The 14,127-nt window shown below is 42.7% G+C and overlaps 1 protein-coding gene across 10 annotated transcripts in view; it reads left to right on the top strand.

The window, feature by feature from the left end:
- Window positions 1-259: 259 nt before the first annotated feature.
- The window catches only part of ADGRB3 (adhesion G protein-coupled receptor B3), a 448,620-nt gene continuing 434,752 nt past the window's right edge, over window positions 260-14,127 (top strand). For 5 of the 10 annotated variants that reach the window (XM_038130260.1, XM_038130264.1, XM_038130265.1 and 2 more), the window contains exons 1-2: window positions 261-1,014; window positions 3,739-4,507. In XM_038130260.1, coding sequence (XP_037986188.1) covers window positions 3,754-4,507 — 754 coding nt within the window. In that variant the 5' untranslated portion in view covers window positions 261-1,014; window positions 3,739-3,753. Of the gene's footprint in view, window positions 1,015-1,078; window positions 1,266-1,340; window positions 2,513-3,738; window positions 4,508-14,127 lie in introns of those variants that run through there. The other 5 variants (XM_038130254.1, XM_038130259.1, XM_038130263.1 and 2 more) reach the window with 4 other exon arrangements.

Below are 14,127 nucleotides of genomic sequence, written 5' to 3' on the forward strand. Positions count from 1 at the left end.
AAACCTGCGGGGCGCAGCGAGCGGCGTTCCTGGGGCGCGCCGGGCGGCGGTGACGCGCGCCCCGCTCCGCGGGCCCGGCTCTCGGGGCCGGGGGGCGCCGCGGACACGCGCGGAGCGGAGCGGGGCGCAGGCGCGCGCGCGCAGGCGCCCCCCCCCCCCCCACGATTCCCCCAGCGGGCGGCCGGGGGCGCGCGGGGCGCGCACGTGCGCGCGCTCCCGGCCCGGCTCCCACGGAGGCGGGCGGGCTCCGCACGCGCGGGCGCGCAGACGGGCGCGCGCGCACGCACGCACGGGCAGAGGCACGCGCAGCGGCAGAGACGCGCTCCCGCTGCCGCCGAGCTCCCTGCGCGCCCGGCGCTCACACCGCTCCCCGACATCGGCAGCCGAGGACCCCCCGCCGCTGTCCGGCCATTAGTGCCTGGGGGGGCAGGAGGAGGAGGAGGGAAGGAGGAATAAGTCTATTAGTAGCAACAACAACAACAACAACAACAAAACCCACCAACAAATCCGCACTAGCGCCTTAGTCCTTCTCTCAGACCGTCGACTGCCTGGCATCGCCGTGCATCGGGCTGCTGTGCTGAGACTTTGTTTCAAGTAAAAAAAAAAAAAAAAAACCAAACCCAAAAAAAACAACAAAAAACCAACCAACCAAAAAAAAACCTTCGCTTGCTCAGCCACTTCCATTTTTTCCCCTGCAGTCTCGATGGTTTGAGGTGGTTGTTTTTTGGTTTTTTTTTTTTTCTGTTTTCTTTCCCTTCATGTGGTTGGATTTGGTGGATCCGGAGCCAAAGCTGTTTTTTTTCCTCGGTGGGGTGTGCGTGTGGCGTGCGGGGATTTTCTCGCTGCGTTTTTTATCTTCTGCTGCTTTTTTAAATCTTGGTTTCGAACCTGAGCCGGGAAAAATGGGAAACGGTGCTTCCGTCAGAAGGGGAATCTCTCCATCACTGTTGTTGGGACGTGTGCCTATGGTGCTAGTGTTTTAGAGAAATAGCCTGACAGCTTTCGGAGTGGAAGGTAAGGGTGCCCGGGGCATTTCCATTTCCCATTTCCAGGGATTACGACTGGAGAGCTTTTAGCTTGGGATTCCGGGGAGGAGGCGGCGGAGGAGGGGGACAGGCTGTTGCTGAAGGATAGAGAGAGAGACAGCACATACGAAATGATCTCCGCATTTACTTCAGCGCTGCAGTTTAAAAGTTAGAGAAGTCCGTTTTGCGACAGGTCTGCTTCCCTGAGAGTAATTTCCAGCGAGACCGAGGAAACCTGAGGTTCGTGCACGTTTGGGGTAATTTGTGTGGGGGGTGGGGGGAATTGTTAGGTTAATAGGAAGTTAAAATAAGAGAAGTCAGTGGGTCTTCTGTTGGGGGAAAAAAAAAATAAATGGAGTGATGGCGCCGTCTATGTTCGGCTAAACTACAGTGTCACCTAGAAAATCAGTTCGGGGAATATCCAAACTGAATGCCCGTTTCTTTTCAGCAGAAGGGAATTCTCCCCCTTCCCAAATAGGCAAGCTTAAGCCTCTGTGGCCATTCTTTAACTCCCTCCTCCATGGAAAAGAAAGATCTTTTAAATCTGAGTGTCTTAATCCTTCCGGCGAGCAGGTTCACTCTGCATCTAGCAATGCTGCAAACTAACTGAACGCTGCCGGCACACTCGGTTCGTGTGTGTGTGCATGTGTGCGTGTGTAATGCACACAGGGAGAGAGGGATTAAGACAGTGCTCTGTTTCAGCAGCCGTGCATGAACAAATGCACAACTAAAATGAGGGCTTTACATTTCTTCATAGAAAACAGCCTAGCACTGCAGAGGTCTTTATTTTTCTAGTGCAGATATTACATAGGATGGAGAAAGTCAGAGGCTTTTTTCCTTTTCAAACAGAAAAGCAAATAAGCTCCCTTTCTACTTTCCAGATTATAAAATTAATCCTTTTTCATGGGTGGAATTCTTAATTTAGACACTTATTGTCACATTGGCTTTCAACGCCTACACCATCCTGAATAACACTGCGCAGAACTGCATTGCCTGCAAAGTGTTTCAGCAAAGGGGAAATTGTTTCCAGAATTCCCGATAAGTTTCTCTTTTTAAAAACCTTAAATGCTGTACCAGCCCTGTTTGGAGAAGGAGAACCATGTTATTCATTGGGACGGATGCTCAGAAAGGAGAAAATCTGACCATGTGGATAGACCCAGCAGCAGCCCTGCTTTTTTTTTTTTTTTTTTTTTTTTAAACCCCTGTTATAAAGAGGGTTAGAGTTGGTACTGCTTTTTTGCCCATTTCAGGATTCAGAGTTTGCATTATAATCTAGGAGATACGAAAATCTCTTCAAGGGAGCTTAATCCGGTGACTTGCTGTGTGTTACTCAATGGGAAACAGAAGATGCCTTGCTGTTTGGTGAGGAGATGAAAAGCTAGGCAAAGACACACATCAAAACTCAGTAACGGTGCCTATGTGTATGTGTGCCTCTGCTTACAGAGCAACAGTGGAAGAGACTGCAATCTAGAGAGTTTTGAAATTAGGTCGGTATCACTTCTTTCTGCTTGCATTTAAGAGCAGAGAGTGAAAAACTACTCATTTGTAAGAGATAAGCAACTTTTCAAAGGTTAATACTGAAAACCTTTAACCTGAAATTTTTGGATATCATTACAGAGATAAACGTAACTCAGGTTCTCTGTATGAACCTAGGCCACTGTTAAAAGAAACAGAGCATGTGGAGACTCTGAGGGTTGGCAGGTGCAGTAAAACAGCTTTATTTGGAGATACTAGCGGAGAAAATGTAATATTTTCTTTCACTGTTCAAGTGCAGGGCTGCAAAACACAGGAGCTAATCAGACAGTACAAGTAATTCGTAATCAGAGGGCAAGTGCAGTCCAATAGGTGCAGAGATCCTGCTGTAGCATGGCCAGTTACATAGAGCTACTGATTGTAATACTAATACTGTGATCCATTTTATATACCTTTAGAGGCTGAAGCACATTGAAATTATTATCTTAAAAAGCTGGCATTTAGTGATCATGTCAGACCAACGGTAGTTATATCCATCTTTCTTTGTTTCTTTCTTCAGTACTGTCAAAATTTTATTAATGCATTAATCTCAGTATCTTCTGCCTTTTTAGAGACCTCTGTATACCAGGCAGCCAGGGTGAAGACATGTAGGCATATGGGAGATAATGTTCTATCTGTAACAAATAGTAATTTGAGCATTTTTAAATTATAGCTGTAATAATTCAGTTACTTCTCAGACTTAAGAGAAAAATAATATATAACAAATTCTACCGGCTTTCTTGTTCTATTCTGGTGAAATTCTGCATGTGGATATCATATATGCACGTACATAACTATAGCAGATTAATTATTTACTTTTTTGGCTAAATAAATAAATAAATTTCTCTTCTCTTGGTCTGTCAGGTAAGGCATCTAGGTTTTTACTTCAGTTGAGCAGTTCTAGTCCACGCCATGATGACTAAATCCTAGAGAGGAGAGGACATTCCTATTAATAATCTAATAGATGTTGAGTTTTAATTTGTCTGTGGAAGCCGTGTCTGTGGCGATGGCCACGTGATGGCGCTGTGCACACAGCAGCAACCCCGGCCCTTGCGTTATAAAATAAAAATTACCTGCCCTTCTTTCTGAAAGGGGCTCTAACTGCAAGCTTGAAAACAGCTGGCTCGAATATTGGAAGGAGTTTGGTTTTCTATGCGTGAAGAATTCTACTTGCATTTTTATTTCATTTCATCTCCTGCAGGCCAAATGACATAGGATGAAGGCTGTTCGTAATTTGCTGATTTATATATTTTCCACCTATCTACTGGTAATGTTTGGATTTAATGCTGCCCAAGACTTCTGGTGTTCCACGTTGGTGAAGGGGGTCATTTATGGATCGTATTCTGTAAGTGAAATGTTTCCTAAAAACTTCACAAACTGCACTTGGACGCTGGAAAATCCAGATCCAACCAAATATAGTATTTACCTGAAATTTTCCAAAAAGGACTTCAGCTGCTCCAACTTTTCCCTCTTGGCTTATCAGTTTGATCATTTTTCTCATGAAAAAATAAAGGATCTTTTAAAAAATAACCATTCTATAATGCAGCTCTGCAACTCCAAGAATGCTTTTGTATTTCTGCAGTATGATAAGAATTTTATTCAGATACGTCGTGTCTATCCTATCGACTTCCCAGGATTACACAAAAAAGAAGAAGACCACAAATCCTTCTTTGAATTTTTGGTGTTGAACAAGGTGAGCCCGAGCCAGTTTGGGTGCCATGTGTTATGCACTTGGTTGGAGAGCTGCTTGAAATCTGAAAATGGGAGAACCGAGTCCTGTGGGATCATGTATACAAAATGCACCTGCCCTCAGCATTTGGGAGAATGGGGAATAGACGACCAGTCCCTGGTGTTGCTCAATAACGTGGTGCTGCCCCTCAATGAGCAGACGGAAGGCTGCCTGACCCAGGAGCTGCAAACCACCCAGGTCTGCAATCTCACCAGAGAAGCCAAGCGGCCGCCAAAAGAAGGTAGGTGCTTCTTGGAGGGGGGGCTGAATGCCATGCCAGTGTGTAAGTCCTGCTGCCAGCTCTCCTTAATACTCACATTCGTTTCAGTTGCTCTCCACTCTGCCTCTCCTCTAGATGAGGCGAAAGGGCTGGAGAAGATGCACACTCCTTTAAAGGCAGGGAAGGCTAAATTTTCATTTCTAAACTGGCCTAACCTACAGCATATAGTTCTGCTGAGCATCGCTGAAACTCCTCACAAGTAGGATCCATCTGTTTTAAGGCCTCACTTACAGTAATGCCCACAGGTGGTGAGCCAGAAATCACTCTCCCCCTCACCATCTCTTTACAGCAACCACCCAACTGCAAAACCTTGGCCTTCTTGTTATGATTCCTCGACTTTGCAAGGAAAACATTTCCAAAGGCATGCAGGCAACCTGACCAAAAGACCAAGAGATTTACCGTGTTCAGGACACCTGGTCCCTGGGCCAGACCTCAGCAACCTACAAATAAACCAAGAGCAAATGCAGTTCCTAAGGGTGAAGGCTCTGCCTGAGATGCCTGGAGAGGCGAGGCACTGTGCGGGCAGGACGTGCTGGTTTAACCTCCTGGGAGCTGTAGGAAGGGGCCAGTGGCTGCTCCTGCACCCATTCCCCTGGCAGTCCCAGCTCCCGGAGATGGAGGCTCAGAATCTCATTGCAGTATTAGTGAGGAGGGGGTTGATGTGTCATTCCCAGCAGCTGCTCCAGTCCCAGCAGCTGCTTCATGTCCCTGCTGGAAAAAGGGGAGAGGGCTGTTGCGGAAGTCAGGGGTCTAGGAGTTAGCACGGCAGCCTTCCACCTAGTCCCTCTGCTACACACCTCCTGTTTTAGCCTGACATTCTGGAGAGGTTGGGGCGGGAGGGTGATTTTTAGAAGGACTTTGAAGGGTTGTGAGGCAGGGAAAGCATGGGTTGAACATAGATGGGGGCTCTGGATGCAGGCTCTTGGCGAGGGGGTCCTTCCGAGCTGCCATACGGGAATGGGGGGAGGGTGAGGATAAATCATCGAGCCTGGGTATTGCATTTTAATGCAGGAAATGTTCCCTCTCTCCTTGTTTTTTGCATAGCCACAAAGCTCTCAGTCTGTGGCGAGGCAGTGCCAAGCTCCCAGCCCCCCTAATAGAAGTTGCTTTGTGGAGGAATGTAACATTGACACGTTGTTAGGAGAGGATTTTCTTTAAGGGCAGCCAAGCCCCAGTGCTGTGGGAGAAGAAAAGCTGAACTTGCTCCAGCTGCCGCTGTGCCAGCGGCCAAGGGCAGGGCCGGGGGAGGGGAAGGCTGGCGAGTGGGACGCTTTGAGCGTCCTGTGGCTCCGCGCTCTCCCGCCAGCCAGCAGCCCGGGATCAGAACGGTGCTAAGGGACGGGGGAGGCCCGGCTGCCGCAAAAATCCCCTAGAGAAGCTCGTTCGGTGGCAGGGATGGTAGTTAACATCATGTAGAGCTAGTAGTGCCGAGGGAGGCGGAGGCAGCCCCGGCCGCAGCAGGCGGAGCCGGGGGAGCCCCGGGCGCTGCGCGGGTGCGGGGCGCTCGCACCGCCCGTCCGCGGCCGCAGCGCTGGGTGGGAGGCGCCGCTTCCGCCCCTCCAGCCTCCGCCGTATGAGTCATGGGAACCGCGGGGCAGCCACGGCCCCCGGTGGAGAACACAAGCACCGCGGAGCGGAACGCGCGCAGGAAGCGCGGCCGCGGTGCGCGGGTGCAGCGGGAGCGGGCGGGGGGCGGGCGGCGCATCGCTCGCACGCCCCGGCCCCAGCGCCGCGGGAGGCACGGCCAGCGGGGTGGAGAGGCGCGTCCTTCCTTCCTCCCTGCCTCTGATTCCCGTCCTCTGGCACCGGCTCCCTCGTGGGGCTGGGGGCGAGGCAGCGCGAGCACCCTGGGTGCGCGGCCCGCCGGGGGCTCTCACATCTTTCCCCAAAATACATGAAATTCCAGGTGGATTAGCGTATCCAGGCTGAAGCATCTGCTTCGGAAACGTACTTAGTTGAAAGGACAGAGGAAGCTTAGGGCAAGCGTTTCTTTGGTTTTTATCTTCCCTTAAATTTTGAAACATGTTTCCAGCATATTTTGCTTCCAATTTCAGACATATTTTGATTCTTGGCCCTACTCTTGGGTTCTCCTGCACATGAGCTTGAGAAATGGAGGGTGGAAATTTCATTTGGTAGGTGGATGGTTTGATTTGCTTGTTTTTCACTTTATTTAGTGGGGCCAGTTTTGTATTGATGGAAATTTTTACACTATTAGAATTACTTCTATTAATGCGCTTTGAAATTTTTCATCAGATTTTTACTCAAAGTTATAATCAGTTGGCAAATTAAGCCTCACAGTACTTCTCAGTTAGCAGTAAGCTTTTTGTTTTCCTTTCAGTGTCTAAAACATTTTCCCCCTTTCCTCAGAAGGCTAAGAATCTGCAAGGGAGGTGTATTTAGTCTTTGTCTTCTGTAAATACAGTCACATTCATTAAGCACATTAGTCAGGTGTATTTTTTTGTAAAAACCTGGTTTGTGGTTCAGCTCAAGGCCTTATTGAGGGATCAAAACATAGAATATTCTTGCTACAAACGTGATCCAGTTCATCACCTCTGTCAGCAAACATTAGGCAAGAAATAGAAATTTTGTCTTCACATATGATCTAGTTCAAGTTAGATTAGCACAGGTAGCATAAATAAGGGAGACCAGTAACTAAGAAATGGTTGTTAGGGTTCATAGTGGCAACTGAAAGTGCTGTTCTGCTAGTGTAAGTTGAGTTGTAAGGGAGATAGAGTTTACTATTGAGAGAGTGATCTGGATTTGGTAAGATTGTGTTTTAGGAATTTGTGCATTATTTTGAGGTTTGGTACTGATATTGCCTAGAAGTGGCTTTTGGAAAGGATCTGCGAAGACCTGACAGCTTTTTAAGTATTATGCAAACCTTCCCATCCATCAGATTTGCTTTCATCAGTCTTGACTGTATGAAGTATAAAATCTTTTCCCAAAACTATTTTCAGTCACATTTTACCCTTATGTAAATAGAGAGCATTTAGATTAAAAGCAACTGTTTCTATTCTGAGCCTCTGAAGATTTTTACAATTTTGAATATGGTAACAAGCTTAGGAAAATGCATGAAATTCGGTATTTTTCCTTTTTAGGAAGTGTTGCATTTTACAAAAGATGTGACAGGTATACAATGGATCATTGTGTTTCTAAATGTTCTGAAGTGTTGAACAATGAAAGGATCTAGGTCAAAAAAGTAGAAGCTGTAACTATTGCTTTTTAATAAAATGATTTGGAAATATGTGGTTTATTCAGCATTTCTTCTGTAGGAAGATCATCTTTGGTGTCATTGATTAAAGCAATATTGAAAATCGCTACCGTTTTACTTCGACCCAGTTTCCTTGTATCTAGATCCTTTTCACTGGCCTTATATTTGAGATGCTTACCCTGGATCAAAGCACTGGCAAATACATCTTGATGAATACTTTGGCAGGGTCCTAAATTTAAGAGCTGTGGGGAATTTGTCCTCTTGATCTTCAGTGCTGTGACTGAAGTATGTAAAGAAGTTTCTGTCAATAAGACAGGGCTCAATTCCAAGTCTAGTAGACATGTAAAGACTTTGTATGTAGTCAATCCAAGAGGGAATATCCAAATATCTTTTTTCTTACTATGGCTGTAATATTATTTTGGGGTTTTGTAATAGCTACTTAGACAGAAACTATAGAGAGTTTCGTTTTGTGTTTACTGCTAAATCTGACAGGGTTCCTCCTAAAACAATGGAAATATTTCTTTGATCTATTACTTACATCCAAGAGGAAAAGATAAAGGATGTTCACATTTATTACATCTCAGCATTTGGAGCTCCAGGCTTAATCTTGTATTTCATTTTCAGATGGTCTAAAATAATTTCAGTAGGGATATTTTGTTATGCTAGAAATGCAGCATTGGTCTGCTTTGTCAGAAATTCTAAGAGCTCACTGTGTACCAGCATCTCAGTATTCAGTAACTAATTTTTTTTTTTTTCTGATTTCAAATCTTACAACACAGAGATCTTAACAGAGGATTTAGTGTAATAGATGTGTCTTTAAAATAATAGTTTATGTCACACTGTTGAATAACAGTGAGATGTAGGATGGAGTCTAACAACCATATACTTTGACAGGAATATTTAATATTTAGTGTGCAACAACTATTTGAGACTAAAGTAAAATTTAGAAAATCAAAAATTAATAGAACAGTTGCCCAAAATATTGAATGAGTGCAGTGACATACTTGAAAGAGGCTTAATAATTTTGAAATCCTTCTGCCTGCAGTGGCCCTCTTATTCATGACTTCATGAGGACAAAGGAGGATGAGCCATAAGGGAAATACACACTTTGGAATTTTGTGTGAAGAGTATTTTTCATTATGTTTTACAAAATATTGTTTAAAAACTTTAAACTGATATACTGAAATAAGTGGTTACCGTGCAGGTTATGAGCAGTTTTGAGCAGTTTTAGGCAGTTTTGCTATTACACTGTGTCGGAATCCAGAACATCCCTCTGGGTGCCCTGGATGGCCAGAGCCGCTGGCAGGGGGCTCTGAGACCCTGGCATGCAGCCAAAGACACACGTGAGGTTTTGATCTTAGCCCATGGAGCAAATTACTAACTCTGTATGAAGAATTACAAGCCACACACACAAGTGTAGGTATTGTAGTAGAAGTAGTCACGAAGTGAAAGGAAGGATTTTTGAGTGCTGTACAGGGGGGTTTTAAGCCTTGTACGCAGGGGTCCAAGTTTTGTACATGGGGGTAAGGAGATCTAAGATGGAGGGCTTTGGGTGTGCCCTGTCCTCTTTCTTTCTCCTTCCTAGCCTCCATGTCTTTGGTGATGTTGGCACTCACAGATTGGTTTAGAGTAGAAAGTCACCATTCAATATAGATAGTAGGTATTGGGGGAAAGGTATAAACATGTAGTACGTAATATATGATATAAAAGATGGCACCAGCCCCCTGGGAGGGCAGAGTGCCTTTGTCTGAGCTGCTGAACGGGCCACAGCAGTTCAGGGAGAAGAATCTTGTAGATAACCAACAATAAACAACCTTGAGAACAGACAACAGAAGACTACTGAGTCTTTCTTCGAAGGCACGGGTTGGAGGAGGGACTTTTCCATCTTTTGGGGTCACCCCAATCCGGGGGTGAAACCCCACAACACTGCAATAAACAGTTTGATCTCAGTGAAAATCTAGATGATAAAGAAAATTAATTTCACTTTAAGTGATTTTTTTTTACATAAATATTGTTCTTGCTAAATTGCTCGTGGCCAAAACCACCATAGAAACATGAATAGAATCAGTTAAAGAGATCATGTTTGTGAGTCTGGTTCCCCATGGAAGGAAATACTTTAAAATCTCCTATGGATTCCCATGTGCTACATAATATGCCCTATTTTGACTTACTTTGCTAGAAAAAAATGATCGCTCTAAAACTTTATACTTTTAGTACATATTTGAGCCATTCTGAACCACTCATAATAGGGTGCTTTATCACAGTCACGTGAGCTTTATTTGAAATTTTTTTTTAAGCAGTGCACTGTAGAAAAAGCAAGTTATGATCAACATCTCCTTTAATAAGCCTTAGCTTTGTTTTAAATTATCATATGTGATTATCACTAATGACCGTATTGTAGTTTGTGCTGTATTGATTATTTCCACCTAATTTACTTCAGTAAACTATGAAGATTCATGTTTTGGTATAAAGTTTAGAAGTTTTTGTGCAAGAGTAATCAGCACGTCATGTATGTGTATGGAATTCAGTGGGACTTGGATCAATCCGTAAGTGAATTGTCTTATGCTTTAAAAAAGGAAAATACCCAGACCATTTCTTTTACGATACAAAAAGCCTATATAAATGGCTTTGCTCCCAGTTATTTTAATACTTTATTGGTAAATGTACTTCTCTCTCTCTCTCTAAGTGGTAATTTCTTTGGTATCACAGATTTTATCAGTATTTTGTTCAGCACTTCTCACACACTAATGAGATGGCATATTATTTTTTGGGAAAAATCAGCCGGCTTCAGTCTAATGTTTGCCTTAGGAGGGATCAGAAGTGTATTGTATAGGATTTGAATAGCAGTTTTTCATCAACTCACTGCTCGTTTAAAACATTCATGGCTTCAGTTGAATAGTATGTTATGACCCAAACCAGGATTTGAGTTTCTCAACCTGTCATTTTTGCTTGAATTAAACCTCTGTTTCTGTACATTATTGCACTCAAACATTGGAAGACCTGCTCTCAACTGGGTAAAAATGCCGCTACAAACTTCCACTCTAAGAAATGCACAATGTAAATAGAAACCAGTGATAAAGAATGGGCGAGGTATAGAAACAAATTAAGTGTTCAGAATGAAGTCGAAGCAAGTAACCACATTTGGAACAGAATTCAAACTTTCTTGCTGCTTCCTCCACCGAACAAGTGCCTGATAATACTGAGTTCTGTATCATCAGGTATTTTGCACCTGTCATGCATTCTTTGTTGGCTTTTCTCCTACCAGTAAGCTGTGCTTTTTGTCTTCAAATGCTTCCAATTACCCTTTGTCTGGGTGGAAAAGGTCCACAATATGTGTACTGTGTTTTGGACATTGCCCTCTGATTTTTCACGTGCTGTTGAAGAATGTGGAAGTGTTCCAGTGTAGAACAGCCATTAGCAAAAGTTGATGTAGATTCTGCTTACATAGTGGAATTTCATTTGTTAAGACTTAGTGACATTACATGGAATTATATTATGACATAACACAGGTACTTCATTTTTTATTATTATGCAGTGTTTTACACCTGCGTATTTCTATTTTATGTGTTTATATAATACAATGATTATATGATGTTTTACATTCAATCTGTTCTCCTGTGTTCTTTTTTAATCAATTTATCCTCTTCTGTTCAAATCTGTCCATATTGCTGTTCTGTTTAGTTTTCGGCTTGCAAAAGCATGGAAAAATCTGCTTTGTCTGGCAGTATACACAGAGGAATTTTCAGAGGAGACTTTCTTTTTCTCTTCTTAGGGAATTAAATTTATGAAGTTTATTCAGTTGTGTTTTATCAAAGGATTCCAACTCAAAGTTGTTGTAGCTCTCAAACTGGAGTTTAGTTGTTAATTTATAAATATGCAGTAATTGTAATAAAACAAAGGTCACTGTAGAATTCCATTGAGCATTATTTGCATTCACTGTTAACAAGAAATATAAAATGCTCTTTAGGACAGAGAAAGTTGTACATTATATAAAATACAAATTTACAAATTATGCATCACTGATTTATGAATATTTCAGAGTTTCAACCTTTCTGATGTTAGTTTAATCTCAAGAGGAAGACAGTCAAATTTTTCAAAGTCATTCTCAGTTTTGTTAATCTTTCCGAGAAGTTATAAATAAAGTTTTTGTCAAATTACTGACACAGTTCCCTGATGGACTAGCCACCATCAGAATTAATAAGAACAATCAATAATAACAGGATACGAAATCCATGTTGTTACTTTGCTCTGCAAAGGCCAAGTTACTGTCCCTACTCAAGACAAATTCACCATTCTATCAATGTAATTTGGCCTAAACACAGATTAGATTAGACCTGATGATAAAGGTGTGAAACAGTAATAACGTGTTTTATTACAAAAGCAAATTATTTCATAATTTTTATTTATAAATTCTTTTTTTCTTCCCTGTAGTTTTACTTTTGAAACCATCCTTGACATTTGGTGGAGTAAAGCAGATGTACTTTCAAGAAAGCTCACTTATGTAACTTCTCGCTGCATTTCTTTCATTTGTAGCTGGTTAGTCTGTTTCTGTGTGCTTTATTTTACTTTCTTTTTCATTATCTGGAGGGGAAAAAAAGGCATATGATGCACTCAAATTAGTATTTTTTTGATGGTGTTGAAAATGCATGCAGCTGAAATTTGGAAGCAAGCTATTTTCAGTAATTAAGTCCAAATTTTATTTATATCTCTTAGAAATGGCAGAAACCACAACAAAAATATAAAATTTGAACAGCATCCATTTTCTGGTAGCTCAGTAGAAAATTGGTGACAATGGGATGAACATGTCACCCACTTTTGGGCAATTTTCGCTAATTTGTTCGCTTTAATTCTTTGGGAGATGGGAAACATTTTGGGAGCTGGCTGGTACCTGTTTTTCTTCATGTACTGCTAGCTCATTTGTCAGTTATGTAGGGATACACCTACATAATTATTATTATAATTATTATGTAGGGATGCACATACATTCCTTATGTTAAATAGGAATTTGTTAACCACTGTCACTCTCTGTGGTATGCTGTAACATGTGACTTGTGAGAATCTGAGGCCCCATTTTGGCTTTACTGCTTTCCCTTTGCTGAGTTATGTCAGTATACCGGCCGAGTAGAAAACTATTCACCTTAGGTTTTTTAGATGTGTGATCTTGATGTTGGGCAAGTGTACTGTAATGGCCCAGCTAAGCTTCAACTGAATCCTAAAAGTGGCACAAAAAAGACATGGGGAGAAGTAGCAATGCTGGTTCAGTGCACTTTAAATTTGCTAAGGTAAAAAAGTCTATCAAAGATAAAGTGGTTGATACATGTTACCCTTGCCTGCTCTTTTGCACAGGTTGGCAGCCAATTACATAATACTGTGTTTCTAGGCAGTTGCACCATGTTTGATTACAGTATTACTGGCAGATCCTTCAAAATAGAGTCCAAGATACATGTTTATCCAGGGCTTCCCACTGATGATTAAAGAATGGTGCAGATCGCTGTGAAAGTGTGCGCGGAGTGCTTGGGGATAAGTCGTCAAAGCCTTTGCAGCTCATTCCAGTAGTGCAGTTAGAAAGGGTTCAAATTACAGATTAGAAAATCAGAGAATCTAATTCATGCTGTTCACTGATTATGAGAAACGATATTGCTTCGTGCAAGACTACTTTTTCCAGAAAGGCTTTTGGAAAATCTGAAGTCTGAGCCTTTCATGTGAAATATTTCTTTGAATCCTAAAGGGTTCACTTTTTTTTTTTTTTTCCTAGTGTTTGCCTCTGTATCCTATTCCTTTCATTCCCTTCTGTACTGTACACATGGAAGATTTTAATTGTCTGCAAAGCTGGGCACTTCAGCTTGAACTGTAACAAGTTGTGTTTTTATCCTTGGAAGTGCTTTGTTTGTTCTGTGGCATTGGCCAGTATCTGCAGTAACTGGCAAACATACAGATGCTCCGTACTGGTGTGTTTGAAGGTTGATAGATGTGCTTCACCCTGACAAAGGAGAAGAGGGAAAACGTTCAGCACTGCAGGTGTAATGTGAGTACACAGCCTTGTCCAGCTGGTCTGTCTGCATCAAATGTCTAGGAATTCACTAATAATACAGAGCATATAATAAAGTTTCACTCTCCTTGGAAGGGAGGGATGTGCCAGGGCTGGGGTATTAGCCAATCCCAGCAACGGATAAGATTGTGAGAGTTACGTATGGGGCCATAGGGCTTCAGTGGATTATGCTGTTATTTAGGTTTATAAATGCAGTAGATACTGGTTATACCTCTTGAAGCAGAATTATACTCAGAAAATTTTGGTGAATATTGTCCTGGGAGAGTTAAATGTACCTAAAACTAATCGGAGCCTGCTCTGGAACCAGTGTTTTCCTATCTT

This window comes from Motacilla alba, chromosome 3 (assembly GCF_015832195.1).
Source record: "Motacilla alba alba isolate MOTALB_02 chromosome 3, Motacilla_alba_V1.0_pri, whole genome shotgun sequence".
Classification (NCBI taxonomy): Eukaryota; Metazoa; Chordata; class Aves; order Passeriformes; family Motacillidae; genus Motacilla; species Motacilla alba.